This window comes from Corvus moneduloides, chromosome 13 (genome assembly GCF_009650955.1).
Source record: "Corvus moneduloides isolate bCorMon1 chromosome 13, bCorMon1.pri, whole genome shotgun sequence".
NCBI classification, from domain to species: Eukaryota; Metazoa; Chordata; class Aves; order Passeriformes; family Corvidae; genus Corvus; species Corvus moneduloides.
The window spans coordinates 20026774-20049338 of record NC_045488.1 but is presented as its reverse complement, the minus strand read 5'-3'; the positions used below and the strand labels follow the sequence as shown (position 1 = coordinate 20049338).

General features: G+C 43.4%; 1 protein-coding gene across 13 annotated transcripts in view; it reads right to left on the bottom strand.

Moving 5' to 3' along the window:
* Positions 1 to 22565, bottom strand: part of MYO9A (myosin IXA) — a 175394-nt gene that overhangs the window by 95476 nt on the left and 57353 nt on the right. For 12 of the 13 annotated variants that reach the window (XM_032123312.1, XM_032123311.1, XM_032123317.1 and 9 more), the window contains 6 exons: positions 17838 to 17932; positions 13525 to 13587; positions 11778 to 11877; positions 9058 to 9114; positions 5169 to 5266; positions 3036 to 3162 (listed from right to left, as the gene is read on the bottom strand). In XM_032123312.1, coding sequence (XP_031979203.1) covers positions 3036 to 3162; positions 5169 to 5266; positions 9058 to 9114; positions 11778 to 11877; positions 13525 to 13587; positions 17838 to 17932 — 540 coding nt within the window. The remainder of the gene's footprint in view (positions 1 to 3035; positions 3163 to 5168; positions 5267 to 9057; positions 9115 to 11777; positions 11878 to 13524; positions 13588 to 17837; positions 17933 to 22565) is intronic. The other variant, XM_032123320.1, reaches the window with a different exon arrangement.

The window sequence follows — 22565 nt, the reverse complement described above, 5'->3', positions numbered from 1 at the left end:
GGTTTTACTGTAAATGAAACAATGATCTGCAGAGTCTGGCCAAAATTCTATATTGCAGTTTGCTGTTTCAACAAATGCTGCTCTGGATGGTTTAATAAAGCAAAACCATATTGGACGGGGTTGCTGGTATCTAAGAAAAAGCAAATCCATCACAGATCATCATCTCCTCCCAGATTCCTTCAAAAATCCCTGTTTTAGCTTCATTTGATAGGGACACAGATCTCACTACACAGAGGGAGGATAGTTGAGCAGGGTGTTGTATAACTGGTGCAGCAGGCAAATTCCCCCAGTTGTCCTTAGAGCTTCCAACACAAACCAACCAGCTCACAAGAACTTGGACCAGATTTCCCTTTGCTGTGGGAGAAGACCTTAGTTTTGCCTAAGTTTTTAATTTCAGCCAGGCTGATGGTTCCCCTCCTGCCCTTGGAGGCTACATCCCCACCGGAGCCATGCCGGAGCACCTCTGCATCCCCTCGTGGCTGCTCTCAGAGATTGCCAACCCAGCTCCAGCTGGATTTTTTCCTTCTCTTCTCCATGTCAAATCCTTGACTGAACAAATCCAATGAGTCACTTGAGTATAAAAATCAAATGTTGATTTCTTGGGGAACCAGAAGTTCCCCCAAGATAAGGAAGTATCAGAACAACACAGTTTCTTCCATCCATTTGCTGTGCTCAGGATGGTCCCACCAAGCAGTTGTTGACCACAGGAAAGGAAGTTCAACTCCTTGTCAACTCATATTACTTTTATTCTGACATGATTTTTCAGCTATTAGTGTCCAATGCCAAGATCTGGACAGGGGATTATCAACTTTTTCAAGCCAATTCATAATTTTAGAAACAATGGGAAAAGCAAAAATGTTCAGTGACCACAAAAAAAAAAAAGTTAAATGTTTTAACGAGTATTTTAGGTCTCTGGCTGAGAAGAATTCATTACACTCAATGTGGAGAGTTGTAAGTAGCCAACTAATGAATAAAAAGTGGTGGCTGCTCTTTGTAATGATGTTTGAACCCTTTGGTTCTCCCTTTGAGTCAAACCTGAATAAGCAGCAGCATCTGTTGAGGTCTGCAAAGAGAAATGTGGCATTTCAGAAAGGGAAATCAAGTCTGAAAATGAAATCATTGGCTTTTTTCAGCTGACTTCAGTGGGTCTGTTGAAAGGTTTACACCTGGAGGCAGCAAACGTTTCCAGTTCCAGGATCAATTATCACCGAAATGCAACTGAAGGGACAAACACCACCACTTACCCAAACCCAGTGATGTACTTCATCAGATCCCACCTCAGTGCAGCATGCATTGTCCTGATCTAACTAGCAAGCATTTTATTTCTAGATGGCCATTTAACTTGCAAAAGAATTACCAAGATGAACAGAAATCTATCACTTTGCTCAGCTACATCAGATCTACACCAGATCAGTGGTTTGGGGTTTTTTTTTTCCAAATGGTGAAAAAGAAATATTTATTTTTACATCTATGTTGACACTGCCTGGGGGTGCTGTTGCAGCCCACAGCATTGAGGCACTGTTGGATTGACACAGCTCAGCCAATGCCTCATTTCACATAATCACGTGTAAAAACCACCCCGCGACCTCCCCACGTGCAGATGTTGCAGAAGGTTTGTTTGCAAAGGCAAAGACCCAAAGCCTGGAACCTTTTCAGATCTCTAAGTCGCTCTCTTACTCAAAACTTTTTTAAAAAACAATTACTTAACTGACTTGGCCACACTGAACAGGGTAAAATCAACAACATTCTCCTCCCAACTCATATTTTCCTTCTGTTTATTTCTGCAATCTCCAAGGCCAAGATGCAAAGAGCATCCAGCTGCTCAGACTGTATTTTACAGAAGCTTTCCCCTCCCTAAACTCAAAGCATTAATGAAGTGCTCTGGAAGTCCCTGAGAGCCAATTTCCAAGTTCTTTAGGTAGGGAGATAACACAACTGTTATTTAATGGAATGAATGGGAAGAGCACCACATGTACACAAAAGGACAAGTCACCTTCTGATTCTACTGCAAAATCAGCACAAATTCACCTTCCAGACCATCCAGGGAGCACAAAAGGTAAAGATAATTGTTGCTATAACCAGCTACAAGAAAAACATTTCAGTTGCAAGAGGTTTAGAACATTTCAAGTGAAGTGAGACAGCAAGGGGAGCTTCTGGCCACCTCAATCCATGGGAGGTGTTTGAGCTCAGCTCTTCAAGGCTGAAGGCCAGCAGGACAAGTTGGCTCATTCAAGAGTTTTCTCAAGAAAAGTAGTGCCACATCTTCATAACCTGCTTGGGCTGATAGAGCAGATCCCCTAAGAACTTACTCACTGCTTTTGCACTGATTTACAGAGCTGGACACGGCCTGGGCCAGTCAGGCTGACACCTACAAACCCTTCCCAAGGGACACCAGCACAGCGGTGGCTCACGGAGACCAAGGTGTCAGGTCCTAAACAGCAGATAACCAACAGATGCACCAAAGAAATCCACAACAGGCCCATAAACAGGGACTAGAGGGATGAGATGGGCCTCCAGCATCTCAAACCCAACCCCTGTGGATGCTGACAGGTAGTAAGAGACAAAAAACACGGTGAGGGAGCTCAGCACCTCCTACAGCTTCCTACGGAACCACAACATGGGGCTGTGGTTCTACAACTGCTTGAGTTCCTCAGACAGACTTTGGAACAGACTTGAGGAGCACCAGGTGAGGGCGAGGGAGCTGAAGGCTGGCAGTTGAAGACACTGCCCTGCTGGGCAGCAGGGTTGCTTTGCATCTAGCCCTGTTCTGCAACCTTTCACATTTAATCCCAGAAAGAGGGTTTTCAGTCAATGAAACCTTGCAGCTGAAGAGCTGGGTCAAAAACCTACATGAAAAACCTCATTAAAAAAGTTCCTGTACCTTTTCCCTGGCAAACACGAACAGCCCATAGGAATGGAAACACACAAGAACTTTCTCTTTGGTGAAACTGCAAATAAATTGTGTGTGTTTTGTGTCCTAAACCAGAGGTGGCTTGTTTGGTGTGAAAGCTTCAGGAGGGAAAGCAGAGCCTTACCTCCAGCAGCTCTGACACGACAGGAAGTATTTCAGGGTTGCAGATATCGATGGAGTCATCCCGGTAGGTCTTCTTTTTGTACCGGATGTTCCCCAGGTGCAGGATTGCTGACAGCAGAGAGAAAATCCTAAATGGAGAGAATTCATTTTCACTCGGCTGGTTTTCCATAAAGTGAACCAAGAAGCAAATTTCACTCCCAAGGGCCTTCTCCCTCTTCGGCCCATCCCTCTAATTTTCAATCCAAAGCACCCACTTTGCCTCATGTCAAAAAGATTTTCACTTAGTCAAGCACCAAACTTGCATCTGTACGGTTTCCTTGAAAATTCTTGAACACATCAAGCCCACGGTTACAAAATGACAGCCCATGTTGTAAGAAAAATAGAAATCCAGTAATCTTGATATCCAGATTAAATATTTATCATGCAGTTGTCTAAATTAAGGGGGAGAGTGGGCTCGGCCATGCAGGTGATCCCTCTTAGTCCCTGGCACACGTTTCTGTCACCATTTTGGATCCAGTCCCAGCCAGGAACCATACAAAAGACTGTACAAAACAGCATAAATGCTTTGATAATATATAAGCAACTGAGACAAAGAAAAGATGTTACACTTCAAGTAAATTTATCCAACCAATTTTTCTGCTTTGGAGGGAATTTGGTCATTTTTAAGTTTTCTCGCCTCCAAAAAAAATAGGATCAGACACTCAGAGAATATCCTGAGTTGGAAGGGACCCACAAGGTTCATCCAGCCCAGCTCCTGAGCCATGGTTGACTTCCGCTACAAACCCTGTTTGTCCTTATTTCTATACTCCCTTGGGAGCTAAAAATGAATAAACCCAAATGTGACTCCTAGCTATGCCACCAGCTTGTCTGGACAACACACCTTCACCTCTCCAAGTCCTCCCTTATCTCCAAAACAGGGATACTGACTCCTTGTTGTGAATTTCAGGATTCAATTACAAAAATTTCTCTTCTCTGTTTCCACCAAGGTGAAACTCCATGTTTTGCTATAAAGAAATTAATGTTAAAAGTATAGTAGTATTGGAAACATCCTTCCTGTATCTCAGCTAAAGGTGGCTCCTTATTTGTGCTGCACTTGTACAACGCCAAGCAAAATAAATCTGCTCGTGTAGTGAAGACTCCACTTTATTTTTGACAAGCAAAATTCACCAGGAGCAACTTGTGTGCCAAGAAAAATCATTGCACAGTAAATTAGAAGTGTGAATCTACTGCATCACCCGACTCTGCTCAGTCCTGACACTTCCTGATTGCTTTGCTCAGGCAATTAAATCCCTCAACAGGCTTTAGACAAACCTCATCCTGAAACCTGATAAAGCAGCCTCTGACACAGAACACACTCACACAAGTTTGGATCCTTGGCTTTGTCCATGTGTGTGGGAAAGATAGAGAAAAAGCGGTTTTAATTTCGTAATTGATTTGTTACAAGTGAGGGATAAAGGATGAGCTTCTGAAAATTCTCAGTTGGGTGAAAATGCCTTTGAGGCAATTTTTTACATCAAGTTCTTCCCAACCTACTCAAGCCTTTCAAGCCAAGAATCAACTCAGGAGGGATTATTTTGTGATTTTGGTTGGAGATGACCCTTTATGAACCCTCTAATTCCATCGTGTCAGTGGTGTTGCAACCCGGCTAAAGTCCAGTTTTCAAACCAGCACGTCCAGTGAATTAGTGAAAAAGGCCAGCTGGAAATGAGCCTACAGACCCAGAATTGCATGCAAAGGGTTAAGTTTGATGAGGGAAAATGAGGATTTCTGATTAAACCAGGCTCTGGATTCATGACATGCAGAGTGAGGCGTGATTATTCATGAACACTTGAGAAATACTTCAAGATGTCAGCTTCTGCCAACGCTCCATTTGCATGAAGAGGATCCTTAAGCACAGCAATGATCATGGAATCACGGAATGGTTTGGGTTGGAAGGGACCTTAAACTCATCTGGCTCCATCCTGCCATGGGCAGGGACACCTTCCACTAGCCCAGGTTGCTCCAACCCCATCCAGCCTGGCCTGGGACATCTCCAGGGATGGGGCAGCCACATCCTCTCTGGACAATGTCCTGCCAATGGAGGTGATGTTCACCAGGATAATCTCCAAGCCATTAATATGGAAAATAAACTCACTGTCTGCGTGTCTTGGGCAGAAACCCCACCATCTCCATGGCGAGCTGCAGCCGCTCAAAGTCGTGCTTCAGGTCCTCCCCTTCCACGGAGAAACAATCCTGTTGGATCAAACACACAAATTAACACCAGATCAGGGCCAGGTGGCCAAGCCAGCGCTCCGTAAATATCACTGAGTGATCTCCAGGTCCTTTATCAGCAACATTTCCAACCTGGCACTGGAAATATAACATTGTTGGCTAATATTTTCTGGAGATACATCCTTGTTTCCCAGGTTTAATCTCTAAGGAATGAGGTGAGTCACCCCATTCCAACAGTATGGTGAGAGCTGGTCAGTGTGGGACAACTCACACACAAAAAGGATGGGAAATAACGACGGGATGAAATCTGTTCCACATTTACAGGCAGTTTATTCCACATTCAGTCCCTTAACTAAAGAGGAAAATTCAGTTTTTGAATAGAATTCAGATAACTTCATGTAAATGATGAGTGCATTAAATCCTGTGTGGGAAAGGCAAAGCTTTAAATATCTTTTTCAGTAACTTTATTTGAACTACCAAGAAGTTATTTCAAAATTGGGAGAATTTGAAAACCAGGGTATTTTATACCTCTTGGAGGTTCACGTGCCTCAACTGTTTCATTTTCCCTTGATATCAGTCACTGACATTTTCAGAAAAATCCAGTGACATTCCAGACCCAACCAAAGCTGTCCTGCACCAATATTTAGGGAACAGAAATGCTCTTTAAATGAATATATAGACCATTAATGCCAAATTCCTTCTGCTTTGGCTCACTATAGGCCTCCCATGGATTATTTATTCTTCTCTCTGCCTTCGTAGCCTATATTTAATATTTTACCCATTGCTGCCTATAAAAATTACCCATCTATGAATCAAAATTTAGTTTATCGTGTATCACACAATATCGTGTTATTTTAAACCTCAGAATATTTTACTAACACTTAAATCGAGACTTTCTACAAGTCATTAGAGACTTTCAACAAGTTAATCCAAGTGTAAGTCAATATAAATAAAAATTCTATAAAATTCTACAAAAAGTCTATTAAAAGAATACAAATAAAAATTGTAGCTGCAGTTGGAATTAATTAAGCAGCTGAATGCAGATCGTTTATTTTGATCATTTCCTGTACATTTCCTGTATTTATCACACAAGCAAATGGGCAAAAAATTTTGCACAAATAATTAGGAAAGTCTGGATTAAACAGGGTTATGTAAATCACTGAAAAGCCACTTGTAGTCACTGATAGTACAGAAAATAGATCATAAATACAGAATACAGAGAATGAAGTTATTTTATAGCATCAGCTTTCTGTTTTAGAGCATTTAAAGCCTCCCAACCATATCAATGAAATTCTTCATCCCAGATCATCTTGATCCAGAGCATCATTACAGCCATAGTTATTATTAGTGGAAAATCCTTATTTAAGATATTTATTTATATTATTGATATATTTAAATGTCAATATTGTTATTTATTATATTGTTTACATATTTTAAATCTTTATTGCAACACAGGAGACTCCCACACAACTGCACTAAAAGCCAGAGAAGTGCAATTGGACAAGAAAATCGAAATTTTTTTATCAATTGTCCTCAGGGACAAGTTAATGCTCCATGGACAAAGTGAATTTGGAGCTGTTGAACAGTAAAACCATTTAAAACCACGCACAACATCGATGAAGGCGGGGATTGAACTTCCAGGAGAAAATACCAGCCTGTTTTAGGCAAGAGCCACTAGAAAAGGGCATTTTCACCTTCCATTAGGAGGTGACTGGAAACGACCCTGTTCCAGCGCTGTCCAGAGGAGCCCAGCAACGACATCTCCACCACGAGCAGGGACACCACAGGCACCAGCACTGGTTATTTACACAATAAAACCTCGGGATAAGACCTTGTCCCTCCTAAACTCCAACCTTGGCTTCCTCAGCCACTGCCCTTACACTGAGAACTCAGCAGAACCTCCCACCCTTGTTCCAGCAGGACGTGGACTTGGCAGGACAACAAGACAGCCACAAATCCTGCAAATTAGGCTGGTTTAAAGCTTTTTTTAAAGACACCAAGTGGTGCTTTTAGTGGCACTCCACATTCCAGGAGACATTTTCATTTTCTGGCAGCATTCCTCCAAAATTAAGTCACGAGTCAACAGCAAAATACCCGGACAACTCCGAAGTAGCACAATCTGTGCTGAAGGCAATTTAATTAACGATTTACATAACAATTGCTCGACTCATTAATCCGCGTGGAAAGGCTTTTAGCAAAATCTCTGCTTAAAAGAGGATGCTCTCTGCAGTGTTTCAGCACGGGACTGCTTCCTAATGGATGATAAATGGAGGATAATTATAAAATAGAGGAGTGTCCTTGATATTAGAGCAGACAAGCATCACTAAGTCCATCCCCACAGACCTAACTTGCCGCTAATGTCCTGCCAGAGCAATTAGTTTCCCAGCAAAAGTGAGTCCCCTGCTTCCTACAGTCACATCGAAGTGATCTATGGATTTCCATGGAAAATTTAAAGAGGAGAACAGAGTTTCTTTATAAACTTGGTGTCTGCAGCAGGTTGAGTCCATGGGTATGGGGAGAAGCCCAGGGTAGGCTTAGGAATGAATCATCAACTGAAGCCAAGATGTGATTTACCAGGAATATCACAGAAAATGATCCCAAACAAAATTATCCTAAATAAATCAGCAAATGAACAGCCAAACGGTAATGACATGTGGTTTTGTTGTGCAGAATAAGGACACAGACATGGCAGCCCCCAGGCTGGCAGGGTGTTCCTGGTCACACCAGGAAAATGTACCAAATTTCGGGGTTGTTTTAATTTTAATTCCTTCAGCAAATTGTCCCAGCCCATTCCTAAAGCAACAAAGGGCTTTCCAACTTATAAAGGGTATTAAGGTCTAGAACAGCGTCTACTCATCACTCCCTGCTCCTGCAGGACCCCTGAGGATGCTGATGGATTAAGGATGCTGACCCAATATTCAGTATTTTTAACCTTGTGAGGGAAGTTCCTTCCTCCCCTCCTAAGGATTTGCAGGGAAATGTTGCTGTTAAGACACTTGTTTAGCCCGAGTGAATCCCAGCTCCTTCCCAGATCACCTCTTACTCTTCCAGATGCATCAGCAAGACTTCGGCAACCATCAAGCACATGGGAGAACTAGCAGGAAGGACATGCAGGGGATGTCAAACATGCTTCCACATGCAGGACACACCCACGGGGAGCACCACGGGACACACAGACACCCAGAGCACGTCGGTGGCGCAGGAGGAGCCGGGGAACGGAGAGAAGCTTCACCATTCCCTTTTTTGGGGTGATCCATTTGGAAAGGATGATCATGTCAGCAGAAGTATTTTAGGAGAAGGAATTGTTTCTGCACTCTGAACAATATCAGGATTTGATTTTCTCACAGATGGCTAGGGGGATGTTTTTGGATTTGTCTGTTTTTTCCTGGAAGCTGGAGAGCAGATACATCACTACAACCAGCATGAACTGATGCATCTCTTGGGGCTTCAAGACACTGATTTGCTGTTTTATTGGAATGGAATTTCAATTTTTGCATCACTGCCACATCACAATTTCCATAAACCATCACGTATTCCATCAGGAAGGAATGAAAACCCCCTTAGTTTTCCAAAACTGAGATGACTGTAGAGAGCTGACCATCTCCAACTGCTGAAGAAGCTTTCCAGATGGAAGGAACCAAAAAAGGGCAAGGGAACAAAACATCTGTACTGTCACAAGCAACACCACGGCAGGGCAAAGGGTGGTTAATGGGTTAAACTTCGTTGGATTTGGCTTTCTTGGTGTCCCTAAAACACTCAGGTGAGAGCAGCCCTGCACCAGCAACACGGAAGAGGAGGGTTCTTGTACTGACCGGCTCCGAGTCATAGCAATAATCATCCCAGCTCTGTCTGAGGGGTTTCTTTGTCATCTGAAAGCAAGGCAGAGCGGGTTAAGTGGTGTTCCCACCCCAAATCACCCCCACGATCTGCTCCCTAACCAGGAAAATGATTGCTGTTATTCTGCAGAGTCATTCCCTAGTTTTATTGGTTTTAAGGGAAGATTTATGATGCTTTTGCATTCCTGGTGCTGCTTCCTGCTCACAGTGTATCAGCGAGGCCCTCTCATCAATAATCCTAATGGATACTAAAACCTTTTCTTCTTCTCCAGAGTTGGGGAAACCCTTAGTTCACCTGGAGCTGAAGAGCCACTGATGCCAAAATCCCACCGAAGAGCAGATTCGGTTTGTTTCTACTCTCAACCTCTGCTGCAGACACATACAAGTGCAGCAAAAGTGAGATTCTTCCAAGGAACACTCCAAAGCTTTTTAAGAATTTCTGTCTTTTTCCAATCAGACAGAGATGGAGTTGAGAGAAGTCAAAGCATGCATCAGTGACCAGTCCCAAGAGGGAGACAGACGGCACTGGAGCTCCTGGGGAGCTGAAAATAAGGATCTAAACCTGCAAATGACTGATTTCAAAATGGGTGAAAGTTAACAACCAGCACAGAAAATATTCAGCGAGTTGCAGGGTGTGCAGGAGTGGGTGCACCTGCCATTGGGGGAGAGATGGAAAAGTCCCCATACTCAGGGGACACTTTGAGTAAATTTGCATTTAAAAATAAATTGAAATCTTTATTTTCAATCTGCTCCCTGCATTTACAGAGCAGATTTTGGTGAAGTATCTGAATAGATTATTTCTTATCTGCAAAGCAAACTCCCCATTTGTTTTGTGTAACAGAACAAGAGCCGAGGAACCTGGGAGGAGGAAAGTAAAGCCTGACTCAGGACTGAGTCACTCCTTCACTTCAGGGGCCTGGTTCAATATTTTATGGCTTCTCTATATGAATATTTAATTTTCAGTAAAACACTTCATTTCTGAGCTGGTTCTTTTCCCTTTTAAAAAGGCAGGGTCTTCCCCAGGACACACTTAAGAAGAGACTGCAAATGTTCAAGAGTCATTTTATAATTTTTGCCTTGAATGTCTCCCAAATTTCTTTTTCCATTTCTCCACTACCTCTTTTTTCCTTTTTCTCCTTGTTTTCCTTTTCCTTTCTTCTACAGGGCAGGGAAAGGCTGCTTCTGCACTGTCAGATGGTCTTCATGTGAAACCATGCCCTGACCACATCTAAGGGTGCTGTTTTCCCATAGTTGTCAGTGTTAAATCTAATCCTAATTTTTAAAAAATTATTCAAAAACCTCCCACAAACTCAGTGTCACTACTGTCCATACACTGTGTTCAGAGAAGTCCAGAGTCTGCTTCCCTGATCCACTGGACTGATCTCAGCAGCCTTCCCCAGCTTACTTGCCTCACAGCACCCTAATTCAGATTAAAATAAACATTTCACCCTACATTATAACATTCCTACTGGTTCCCCACACTCGGTGCCATTAGATTTCTAATTTTCCTTTCAACACAAATGCTCTTAAACTGCTATGTAAAAAAAAGACCTGTAATTAAAAGTCATGTTTTCAACTAACAGAAAGCGACCGGATGGCCCAACAAAACCTGGGAATCTGACAAAACATTCCATCTTGGCACCTTCCTGCTGCAAAACTGTGGCACAGATGGTGCTGGAGATCACACCACGTTCCCCAACCAACGCCTGAGGCACAGAGACTCCAGCAAAGAGCCTCCAGCCCTCAGAGTGCTCCTCACTTGGGAATATTTCCCAATCCTGTGATGGGAGGGTGGGAGCCATTAATACACAATGGATTTTGGCGTTGATTGCCAGCTTTAAAAACATCCTTAAAAAGTCCCTGGTAATTGAGAGTGATTCCTGAGTGAAGTTATATTTCTAAAAAGAATAAAGGCTATTTGGGTTGGGCTGTGGGTCCAAGCTTCTCTCCAGTTTAGGGGCTAAATCACTCTTTATGGCTCCTCATGTTTCAGCACCATGAAAACTGCAATTAGTTAAAATCAACATGTAATTTAACTCCTCTTCCACATATTCCTCCTATTTTTGGTCTTTTTGAAGTCCCTATTCTCGAGAGTCACTGGATAACTGCTTAACTACCTAAAGTAAATCAGTTTATTATAAAATTATCGTCATGTAAACTGAATCTATTTGGCTGTTGGTAACACCTCATCCATCATTAATTCCCAGGTTTTCAATGGTTGCTGTGGTTTTAGTTATATTAGACTTGTTCTACTGTTAAACTCAAAGGGTCGTGTTAAAAGCCAGCCAGAAGCTACAGAATTAGGACTTCCTCATGCAAGATGTTATATCCCAGGATGCCACATTTTCCCCTTTTCTCAGGGGACAGATGTTAATGAGTAAATGACATTCACACAGAGAGCAGAGAAATTCTGACTGTGTCTCCTTCCAGCAATCAAAACCTCAATACATTTAACATATCCCAGGTACAGAAAACACTGATTATTTTTCCCTGAAACACTGCCAGGTGTTCAGATTGCTAATGCCGAATTATTCCAATGACGGAAGACTTCCTATAAACTATTAAACCCCACTTTTATTACTCCACACCTTTAAAAAGCCTCACTTTTACTACTCCACACCTCATCTTTATTAGCATTAAATATCAGCAGAAGAAAAGGCAAGAGCACGGATTGTATTCCCGTGTAGAATTCCCACCTGGTTGAGGTAATGATATTCCTCCGGCTGCTTCAGGTGAAATGCTGATCTCTCCTCCTCGCTCGCTCCTGCCAGGAGGTAATAAAATACATGGTAGTTCCTGGTGACAAATGAGAAACAAAAGCTGTTAGACTTGAAAATGAGCAGCAGCACCGAGCAGAGGCACATGGAAACCTCCCAACCTGATTTTCCAGCTCCCAAGCTCAGGCCTGACACCGTTTAGAGCTGGTCCATACCTGCTGTGCAGGGATGGAACAGATTCAATTATGCCACGGAGAATGAGATCCCTCTTCTCCATCCAAGGACAGCCACTGCCCTAGAACCTACTTGGGGAATTTCTGGTTGGGATGATCAGGTTTTCCTTCAGAAGCATGTGCAATGCCTACATATTTCACAGAATCCCACAATCATTCAGGTGGGAAAAGACCTCCCAGACCATCGAGTCCAACCGGCACCCAAACCCCACCTTGTCCCCAATCCAGAGCACTGAGTGCCACACCCAGGAATTCCTGGAACACCTCCAGGGATGGGGACTCCAAACATCCCTGGGCAGCCCCTTCCAATTTCTGACCACCCTTTCCATGGGGAAATTCCTCCTGATGTCCAGCCTGAGCCTCCCCTGGCACAGCTTGAGGCTGTTTCCCCTTGTCCTGTCCCTTGTTCCCTGGGAGCAGAGCCTGACCCTCCCCCTGGCTGCCCCCTCCTTTATTAGAATCACAACATATTTCCTTGCAATGCAGAAATTATAATTTTTAATACCTTATTACCATTAAAAAAGCAATGACTTTGCAGTTGCAGTTCCATGAGACACGACTGAAAAATCTTCAGGTATTTAAAAACCCAAATATTCAAAATTCCTGAATATCACTAATGCTAAACCCACCCCAAGGGACACTCATCTGTTCTGCTTCCAGACGACTCTAACACAGATTAACGCCATTTCTTTCTAATATTAAAACTCCGCTTTTATGTTAGATGTTTTCCAAGAGGATCCCAGTTTAATCATCTTGCAACACTCAAGAGGACGTTTGTCAAGGCTGTAGATGTTTTTTAACTCCAGGAACAGCCCTGGAGCATTCCAGAAAACTCACACATCTGTCTCCAAAGGGAAACACAGCCAGAAGTGCCAAGAGTTGAAAGACAACTAAAGGCAGCAAAATTATTTAAAAGTGGAATAATAATTACTGAGAGAGGAGAGGAATATGCAGCAAATGCTGCAATTAGGAAAGAACACTTCACATAAGTTCCTTCTCTATATAATTTTGGCTCTTTCTAGAGGCCCTTCTGAAGGCTTCAGTGAACTGCAAAGAAGAATGAAAATACCACATGTCTCTCCTAAAATGACACATTAAATAGTTCCCAAGCTGCACAAGAATGAAGTGGTACATAATAATCCATATGCCATAAAGACAATGAAAATTAAATGAAACGTGACAATATTGTAGTAGAAGGTCCCTTGCTCATGGCAGGGGTTAGAACGAGATGGTCTTTAAGGGTCCCTTCCAACCCAACCCATTCCACGGTAAGTCAAAGACTGTTGATAAAATAATGGAGTTTATTCCCTCCACGAGCACATTTCTCCCTAAACAACAAAATATTCAAACATAAAATGCATCATTAATCTTTGCAGCATGGGGTTAGGTGCATGAAAATCGTGATCCCCCGTGCCAGCTCCACCAGGGATTTAAGTTATCTGTGCCATGTACAGGAGTTAAACCCAAGCCTTGGGCAAGACAGAGGCACCCACCGCTCATTGTGCTCCTGATAGACCAGCCGGGACTTCTCCAGGAGGTATTTTTCAACATAAGCTCTGCAAGGAAAAAAGTCAAAGCATCATTCATTGACCTGATACTGAGCTCCAACGAAGGCAGCTTTACTGGGGGCTTCAGCCTTGGTACCCACACAAAGAAGTTTCAGCCTTGTTTCACTTAGTTATATAAATTTCCTCCTCGGCAGAACAAGCCCAATATTATGTTTGGCTTCTGCGGTTTTTTTGGTTTGATACCAAGCCAACGCTAACTTGGATCCGAAAAACATGATCTCAGATGTGTCAGCCTATGGGCAGGAGAAATGTTGACAGCAAGGAAGGAGCTCGGATCCCTATTTCATCCAAAGCCAGCAAAATCCCATTGCCTGCAGCCCAGGAGCCGTGCACACGGAAAGACATCTGCATGCTGAAGTGTGCAAGATGCCATTTAGCTGCAGAATCGGTCCCCAAATCCCCATTCCCTCCTCCCAAAGAGCCACTTCTCACCAAAAATTTGGGTTATTCACTTGTGGCTCCAGTCAAAAAAAATAATTGCGAAAGCTCCTCATTGCAGTTTACATTTTCTCCTAAGAGCCTCCACAACAAACACGCTCAATCTACATATTAAATATTTTTTTCAAGTCTGTCGAGTTAAACAAAGCTTCCACAGGTTTTTTCTTCCAAACAAACCTAACCAGTAATGACAGGGATTTAGAAACCGGAGCTCTAAGTGGCAGTTTGGATGATGGAGCTGTGCTTTTCCCGTGACAGATGGCCGGTGACGTGGCACCGACAGTCGGAGCTACGTAGGACTCGGGAAACCCAACGAACCTCGGGCATGGTGGGACAAGGAGGTGCTTCCACACTCGCTCCTCCACCACAGATGGGAAAGCCAGATCTAATTATTACCTCCAGCACAACTTTCTCCCTTCCTTCCATGAAAAATGAAATACAAATCACTTGGGCATGCTGCAGAGGTTTTGTGAAAATTCTTATGGCAACTCTTGGGAGAGGCTACTGGAAGTGGCAAATCCAACTTCGCATGGGGTGATCTTGCTGGACAGGAGGAGTAAAGGAAGACAGACAGCAAAGCTGTATTCCTGTTATTCCCTGGGAGAAAGCTGGAAATGGTCAGTGGATATTCCTCACTGACAGGTTGATGGGGTTTTTATGCTCCCTTTCTAACCTGAACCCAGTTTTTCCTTCCCAAGCAATGAATTCACTGCAGGGTTGGGGACATATGAATGAGAGCATCCCAGATCCCACTGATGGGATCCCGCTGATGGGATCCCACTGGATAATGGCTCAGACACGGCTGTACAACGACCTGCACCCCACCCTTGGCATTCATCCCCACCCCAGTCATTTGTGCTCTTATTATAAACCACCCCAAAAATCATTCTTAGGCAATAATTTAGATTGGAAAGGTCTTGTGGAGGTCATCTGGTCCCAGCCACTATTAAAATCAGGGGAATTTTATTTATTTATTTATTTTTAAATTTTTGTTTCACTTTTAAAATTTTATTTTAGAAAGTTTCTGCTTTTTAAATTTATTTTATATTTAGTTTTTAATTTTTTTTTAATAGATGCAACTACAATGCTATTTTGGTAAAATGCTCCCTGCTTAGTGCAAAGGTCACAATGAATCGCTGTCCCAAGAACAACATCTGTCCCCTCTTGTAACAAGATAGTGAACAGGAAAACCAACTCAGGTCTTAAAAAGTTGATGTCTTCAAATTTATTTTTCTTTACCATTGTCAACTATGTCAGTTCTACCTTTAAGAGCAAAAGAAGCTCTGAGGGGATGATCTTGTGTAAAACACTGATTTAAGCACAGAGAGCCTGTATTTCACAGGGCTTGGATTTAAACCTCTCCTATCTGGCTCTAAAACCTCTCCTATCTGGCTCCTCTGCCATTCCATGGAGCGTGTCAGGTGTCAAGGCTTTTGATCATCCCGTGGGGACTGAGCAGGTTCCTCCAGGCCTGGCTTATCATGGACCAGGACATCCAAAATTCAGGAGGCCCCCTGGGAATGCCCTGAATGGCAGCACTGCTCCTGTTCCATCAGCCTGAGAGACCTTCCAAGGCTTCACCTCATGGGGTGGGCTTGGGTCCTGCTCAGCCTCCTGCCTGTTCCATCTCTTCAAGTTTGGGGTGATTATACTCAGAGGGCTTGTAAGCAAATAGCCAACTACTATTTTCAGCTCTGAAGAGAGGAGAACTCTGATTCGGGGCTGCAAATTAAAGTTCCATTACCAAAGCTACTGATATGCAGAACACAGGGTGATAATTGATTTGGGTTGTGCTAAAAAAATCTAGGCTAAGTTTTTACAAAAATCTTCTTTTCACTGGAAAAAAAAATGTGGTCTTGAATGCCACATAGGCTTTTTGGTTTTAAAATGCCTATATTTTTCTTTAAATATCTTTTATTTTCACCGGGGGAGCAGTGCAAGCTCATAGCAGAGTACAGTCACATCACACTGTGCAACCAAAGACCAAGAAAGCTCATTTTTTAAAAGGCAAAGAAAATTCCTCCTATTTTATGAACTAAAATATATTAATATAATGTTATTTTCACATCTCTGCCAAGTAAAAATAGGGGCCACAACCACAGCACTGACACATCATGCCAAGATAATACATAGTTAAGGCATTTGTTGAATTCTTGTTACCCAGGAGGTATTAAAAAAAAATAGTTTTATCCTTTTAAGAGAACTGTGCACCACTGTTAAATAAGGGGGAAAAAAAGAACATCAGGTTTTACGTAGGATGCAAAACCAGCGGGAAGGGACGCGGAGTACCCGAGCTCACTGAAAAATTAATGGCAGCTCTTTGTGTGATACTGTTCTGCTGGAAAATAAGAAAGCAAAAAAAATTTAAAAGCAATTCTCTAAAATAACAACAGAGTCCCAGCAAGAGGTCTCTTAGCCAGCTGCAGAAGTTACACAGCCCCTGGAATGCTGCTTCTACTTCCCCATTTTTCCAACTGACTCAGCTAACCTGGACAAAAAGGGGAGTTAACGAAGCCCTGCTCATTTACAGCTCCTCGGTGATGATCTGATGCCATGGAAATTATCGAAAGCCAGAGAGAAAGCTGGGTTTAGACAGCTCCAGCCCCTGCCATGGGCAGGACACCTTCCACTGTCCCAGGCTGCTCCAAGCCCTGTCCAACCTGGCCTTGGACAATTCCAGAGATCCAGGGGCAGCCACAGCTGCTCTGGGCACCCTGTGCCAGGGCCTCCCCACCCTCACAGGGAACAATTCCATCCCAATATCCCACCTAACCCTGCCCTCTGGCAGTGGGAAGCCATTCCCTGTGTCCTGTCCCTCCATGCCTTGTCCCCAGTCCCTCTCCAGCTCTCCTGGAGCCCCTTTAGGCCCTGCAAGGGGCTCTGAGCTCTCCCTGGAGCCTTCTCCTCTCCAGCTGAGCACCCCCAGCTCTCCCAGCCTGGCTCCAGAGCAGAGGGGCTCCAGCCCTGGGAGCATCTCCGTGGCTTCCTCTGGGCTCTCTCCAGCAGCTCCAGGTCCTTCTGCTGCTGGCCCCAGGGCTGGGGCAGCTCTGCAGGTTGGACCTCACCTGAGCTGGGCAGAGGGGCAGAATTCCCCCTTTTCCTGCTGCCCATGCAGAGGGATCAGCCCAGGCCATGGGGGGTTTTGGGGTTCCCAGTGCACACGTCCATGAGCTTCTCATCAACCATCACCCCAAAATTCTTCTCCTCAAGGCTGCTCTCAAATTTCCAATGCTGAAATAAACTGAGGAGAACCATAGTGGAGACAAAGATCTCCTTGCAATGGCCTGGGAGGAGAAAGGAGCCTTCACTGGTCAAGGGCTGGGTTAAGGAGACACTTGCAGGGAGAGCCTGGGGGGAATCAGGCAGTGAGCAAGAAGAGTGTGGCTCAACGGCCTCCAGAATTCCCAGCCAGAGATGGAATCCTCCCCTTGGCTTTCTCTTCCTGAGCCTAAGCCAAACCTTTCGCTCCACATCTACTGCTCCAGCCCCCACTCCATCACAGCTAAAACATTCCCCTTTCCTGCCTTAACGCCTTTCTCAGGAGGAGAAGTTGCTTTTCAGGTTCATTATAAATTTGACATCAAGATTAAGGAGAGCTCAGCTGGCTTGAAGCCAGCTCTGGTGCATCCACCTTGGATGCACCAACATTTCCATACCAGCAGATTTTAAAATGCTAAAACCCATGTATTTTTCTTTTCCTGTCTCCATTTTGGGAAAGACACTGGCCAAAGCAATTAACCCCCTACTGCAGCCTGTTCAGGTTTGGGAACACCCAGCTCCCTCCCCCCGCTCCCACTTACCCTCGCACGGTGCCCGTCTCCTGGTAATTCACTTGGATGAATTTCCCAAAGCGACTGGAGTTGTTGTTATGGGCTGTTTTTGCGTTTCCAAACGCCTGTGAAAAGAGGGAGATGCCGTCGTTAGGCTGGAAAAGCCACCGCCTTGCCTGATTTCCATGGGCGTCACTCGCAACTGGACTTGGGGGATTTTCCTATCATTTCACTTCAAAAAAAAGGGGATGAGGAAAGTTTGTTGAGTGGTTCACAAAATAATCCAACGAGCTGCTGGGGACCGTGTTCCTTTGCAAGCTGGTGTTCATGAAGAGAAGCTGAACACTGCTTAAAAATAAAGTGTGAGCTGCACAGAAGAGATTTAGTGTTTGTAGTTATTACAGTCTGCATTAAAGCTGTGCTTTATTAATTTAAATAAATATACAAGTACACTGCTCCAACAGGACCCTGCATTTTAATGAGCTAGAGGAAGCTGCTTTTTAATTATATGTGGAATTAGGGGAGAAAAATGCTTTGAAGGCTACTCAGATGTTAGACAATGTCATACACAGCACTGGCATAACCCAGAGTATTTTCAGCATTTCAGACACCCTCGTTTCCATTTGCTGCTCTTGCTTTTCCAAAATCAAAATGCTTTTAAGTCTTTATTATGCAAAGCTTTTATTCCAACCCCGCCTTACCAAAGCACTGACTGGAGAGAGTCATTTATTGCCATTTAAAAGAAATCTCTGAACTGAAACTGCTGTTTTCAGTTGTGCCTAAATCACTTTAATAATCATCCAGAACATGGTGACAGAATCTGCCAAGCAACCATGTCCAATTAATGCTTCATTTATTAAACCACTTCTCGTGGTTTAATCACACACCTTTTCTTCTAAGTCCAATTTATTTAAGGTAATTATAATTTCTGAGATAATTTCCAAGTGTTGCTCATGTATGGATATTTTGTGCTGAGGCTTAACATCAGAGCTCAGCTCCCAATAGATTTATTCCCTGCTCAGCCATTTATTAGAAAAGATTAAAAGGGCTTTCCATCTATAATCTGAAGCTTTTCAAATGACCTTTGTGGATTTAACTTCCCAACTAAAAGCAGAATATAAAGGCCAAGTGAAATGAGGCCTTGGAGGAAGGCTATCGGACACGTCCTGTCCGTGCATGATCCGGTTCCCTTCCCAGGATGATTTATTTCCCAATCTGCTCAGATTTAATGATTTAAGAACCCATGGAGGTTTGCCACGGAATAACAATGGGATTTTTCCCCCTATTTGAATACAGGGATTTGTTTAAATTCAAACTATTGCATATGAATCTGCTTTAGTTGACTAAAGCAGGTTCTGGGAAAGCTGAAACTCGCCGAGCAAACAGGTTATTCTGGAGGGATGATTCCAGAGCTGCAGCTGAGGAACCCTGGAGAGGATTCACATCTTTTCAGGCTGTTCACACTTTTTTCTTGCTTATTCATCCCAAAAATCCTCCCTGTACCCAGTATCTCCCCTCAACCCACCCTCCAGAGGACATCGAAGGTGCCCATGCCTCCCTTGAAGCCCCAAACCTCTCCTGGAGATGAAAATCCAGGCATCCTCTCCCCTAACCTGGAATTTAGGTATTAAAAGACAGGATGGTGTTTAAGATTTCCAAAGGATTTACCTCCAGGTATTTCAGTGAGCAGAGACACAGCAAGAAGCTTTTAAGCAGAATATTCAAGACATGCAAGTGCATCACCTTATATTTAGGTATTAGTTTTAAATTGTATTAATCAGGTTATGAGCATTTCTCTGCTAGAGGATCACTTATGTTCTAAGAAAACATCTTAAGGCAATGAGATACATTTTCTATACACCTAATTAACATTGCTTGTTAGAGAAGCAGCACGATGAACCTGAACAGACCAAACAGGAAGCAGCACAGTTTTATATCATCTCATACAATAAATTTTCATAAAATCTAACAAAGAATTTCAGCAAAGAACAATATTAAGATGATTTTCTAGTTTGATTCCCTGTATTTATACCCTAAATAATTGCTCAGAGACAAACAAGGTCTATTTATTAGGATTTCTTTCAGAAGAGCCTTGCTCAAGAATCAATCTTTCTTATCCTGTAGCAAGGAAATTTAGGAGAAAACATTTCAAATATAGGAGTGGGGAACAGCGAGATTCGTCTTTTTTTATGAGCTTTTTTGGGGATGAATGTGCCAGACCACATGTTATGTTATAACCCAAATGCCTCCAGAAATCACAGCCCATAATGTCCCTCTTTCATGCATTTTTCTTTCGTGCTGATATAAACGAGAAAGGTCTTTGCATCCCTTCTTGTGCAAACTTCGGGTGACTCTCCAGGCCCAGCACGCTGGGAACGGGCCAACAAGTAGCTGGAGAAACGTCTGGTGTTTGAGTTGAGACAACTTAATACATTTTTGTTTGCTTTACTCACAGGGTTTCTTTAGCAGGACTGTTGGGCCGTAAAAAAGTGCTATTAATTCAATTTATACGTGTCTAATCCACACAGACCTGACCAGGACACCCCATCCCCTGCAAGCGGGGCAGAATATAATAGTTCAGCCTCAGAAAAGGAGTTACAACTTCTCTAAAACAAATTATCTTCTGTTCATATAATTGCCCTTTACTGACTCATTGATTCGAGGCTGCTGAGCAGCTCAACGTGCAGAACTCCGTAACAGCATTCCGAGGATTCTTGGGGAGACCAAAGCTTTTACTGGCCAGGGCTCAACATTTGGAAGGAAACAAAATTCAATACGTTCCTCTGTAGGAGCTGGGCGTCCCTCTGGAGCCGGAGGGTGATCCAGCAGTTTGGAGAAGGCAGGAGCGAGCAGCTCCACTCCTCCTCCTCCAGCCCTCCTGCACAAAGAGATGCCTATGGGGAGGGAAAAAAGGGATTAACAGTTTCCTGGTTAAATGCTCCACGTTCCTCCTGATCCCAGAGGCTTGCAGTCTCCTCCTTCTCGCCTCAATATTGATGCAATCTGGATTAATTCCAGATTACAGTCAGAATAAAGATTATTTTAATGTCTTTCCTGAAAAAAGGTTATTTTCCAAACCTCTGCATCTGGGAAAACACTGTGGTTATCTTATCTGGCAATAAAAAGCTGTTCTATAGATAATCCAAACTGAATGTTATTCCTCCAAAGAATAACAGCAATATTCTCCTACAGAGTAAGAGCTGCATTCCCCTGTGGAATAACAGCTTCTGTGGTGAAAGAACAAGTGGAAATAGTGGCCTTTGCCAGCATATTTTAGGTCCCCAGCCCTCAGAGGAGCCTTTAGGCCTCACTCATAGAGGGAAAAATAAAAACATCATCTTCTCTTTGCTGTATTGAGTAAGAACTATATTAATAGACAAGAGTTTGTAAATGGTTCCCCATTAACATGAAATGTAAATTGAATTTTTTAGAAAGCCATACCATGAATATACCAGGAGAAAAGCAAGACAACTGCTAAATCTCCATTGTGGAATACTTATATTAATAGTTATATTCCATGAAGGGGCACGGAAGGGACTGGGAGCAAGATTCCATCAAGCTCATTAATGCCAGGGAGACGAAATAGGTTAATATCAGAGAAGGCAGTGCTGGAAGATTTGTATTCCCTGATTTACTGTGAAATTTGGAGTTCGTTAATCAAATGTTTTCATAAAGTATGAATGACTTGTAACTGTGTGAGCACATTGGGAACAGCTTTGCTGGAACCTATTTCCCACCAAATAACATAAATACAGAAGGGGCTGGGGCACCAGGAGCGGCTGAGGGAGCTGGGAAAGGGGCTCAGCCTGGAGCAAAGGAGGCTCAGGGGGGACCTTGTGGCTCTGCACAAGTCCCTGACATGAGGGGGCAGCCGGGGGGGTCGGGCTCTGCTGCCAGGGAACAGGGACAGGAGGAGAGGAAACGTCCTCAAGTTGTGAGGGAAGTTTAGGCTGGATATCAGGGAAAAAATTTCCACATAAAGGGCTGTCAAGCATTGGGACAGGCTGCCCAGGGATGTGGTAGAGTCCCCATCCCTGGAAGTGTTCAAAAAAAGACTGGATGGGGCACTTGAGGACATGGTTTGGTGACAAATGTGGTGGTGGTGCTGGGTGATGGCTGTACTGAAGATCTTAAAAGGCCTTTTCCCACTTTAATCCCCCCATAATTCCATGATGCACATCAGATGTGCATTCCCACGCTTCACCTACAGCTTCTATGGGAGAAAGCCAGTGTGTGCATCCACAGAGAGTGCTGCTTCAAACATCCCTTGTGATTGATTTCCAGATCTGAGGGCTGTTTATCCCAATATTCTATATGTCACATGTGAAAAAAAAAAAAAATCCATAAAGACCTTCACTCCAAACGAAAAAAACACAGAGGGAAGAAAAATAGCATATTGGAATTTTTGAAATTCAATGTCTTTTTTATGTGTCCAGGGCATTCACAAATTCTTTCCTCCTCCTGAAATATAAACAGCAGGATGATAAAGATCATTTTCTCTAGTTTTCATTCCACCTGCAACCAAGCTCCCAGCACTCTTCTTGCCCTGTTATACTGCTTTTTAACAGAAATACATTGAATTATGGTCAGAACATAAAACGCATGTACACTACTTAAGTTAGAGCTGTGCTAAATCCCTTCCCATTATTGCTCCTGCCCAGGGAAAAGCTTTTAAACTTGCAGCTCCCACCTCGTGATAAAACCTTCCAGCCCAAATTGCTCTGCTAAAACAACCCCACTTTGATGGATCTCGCACAC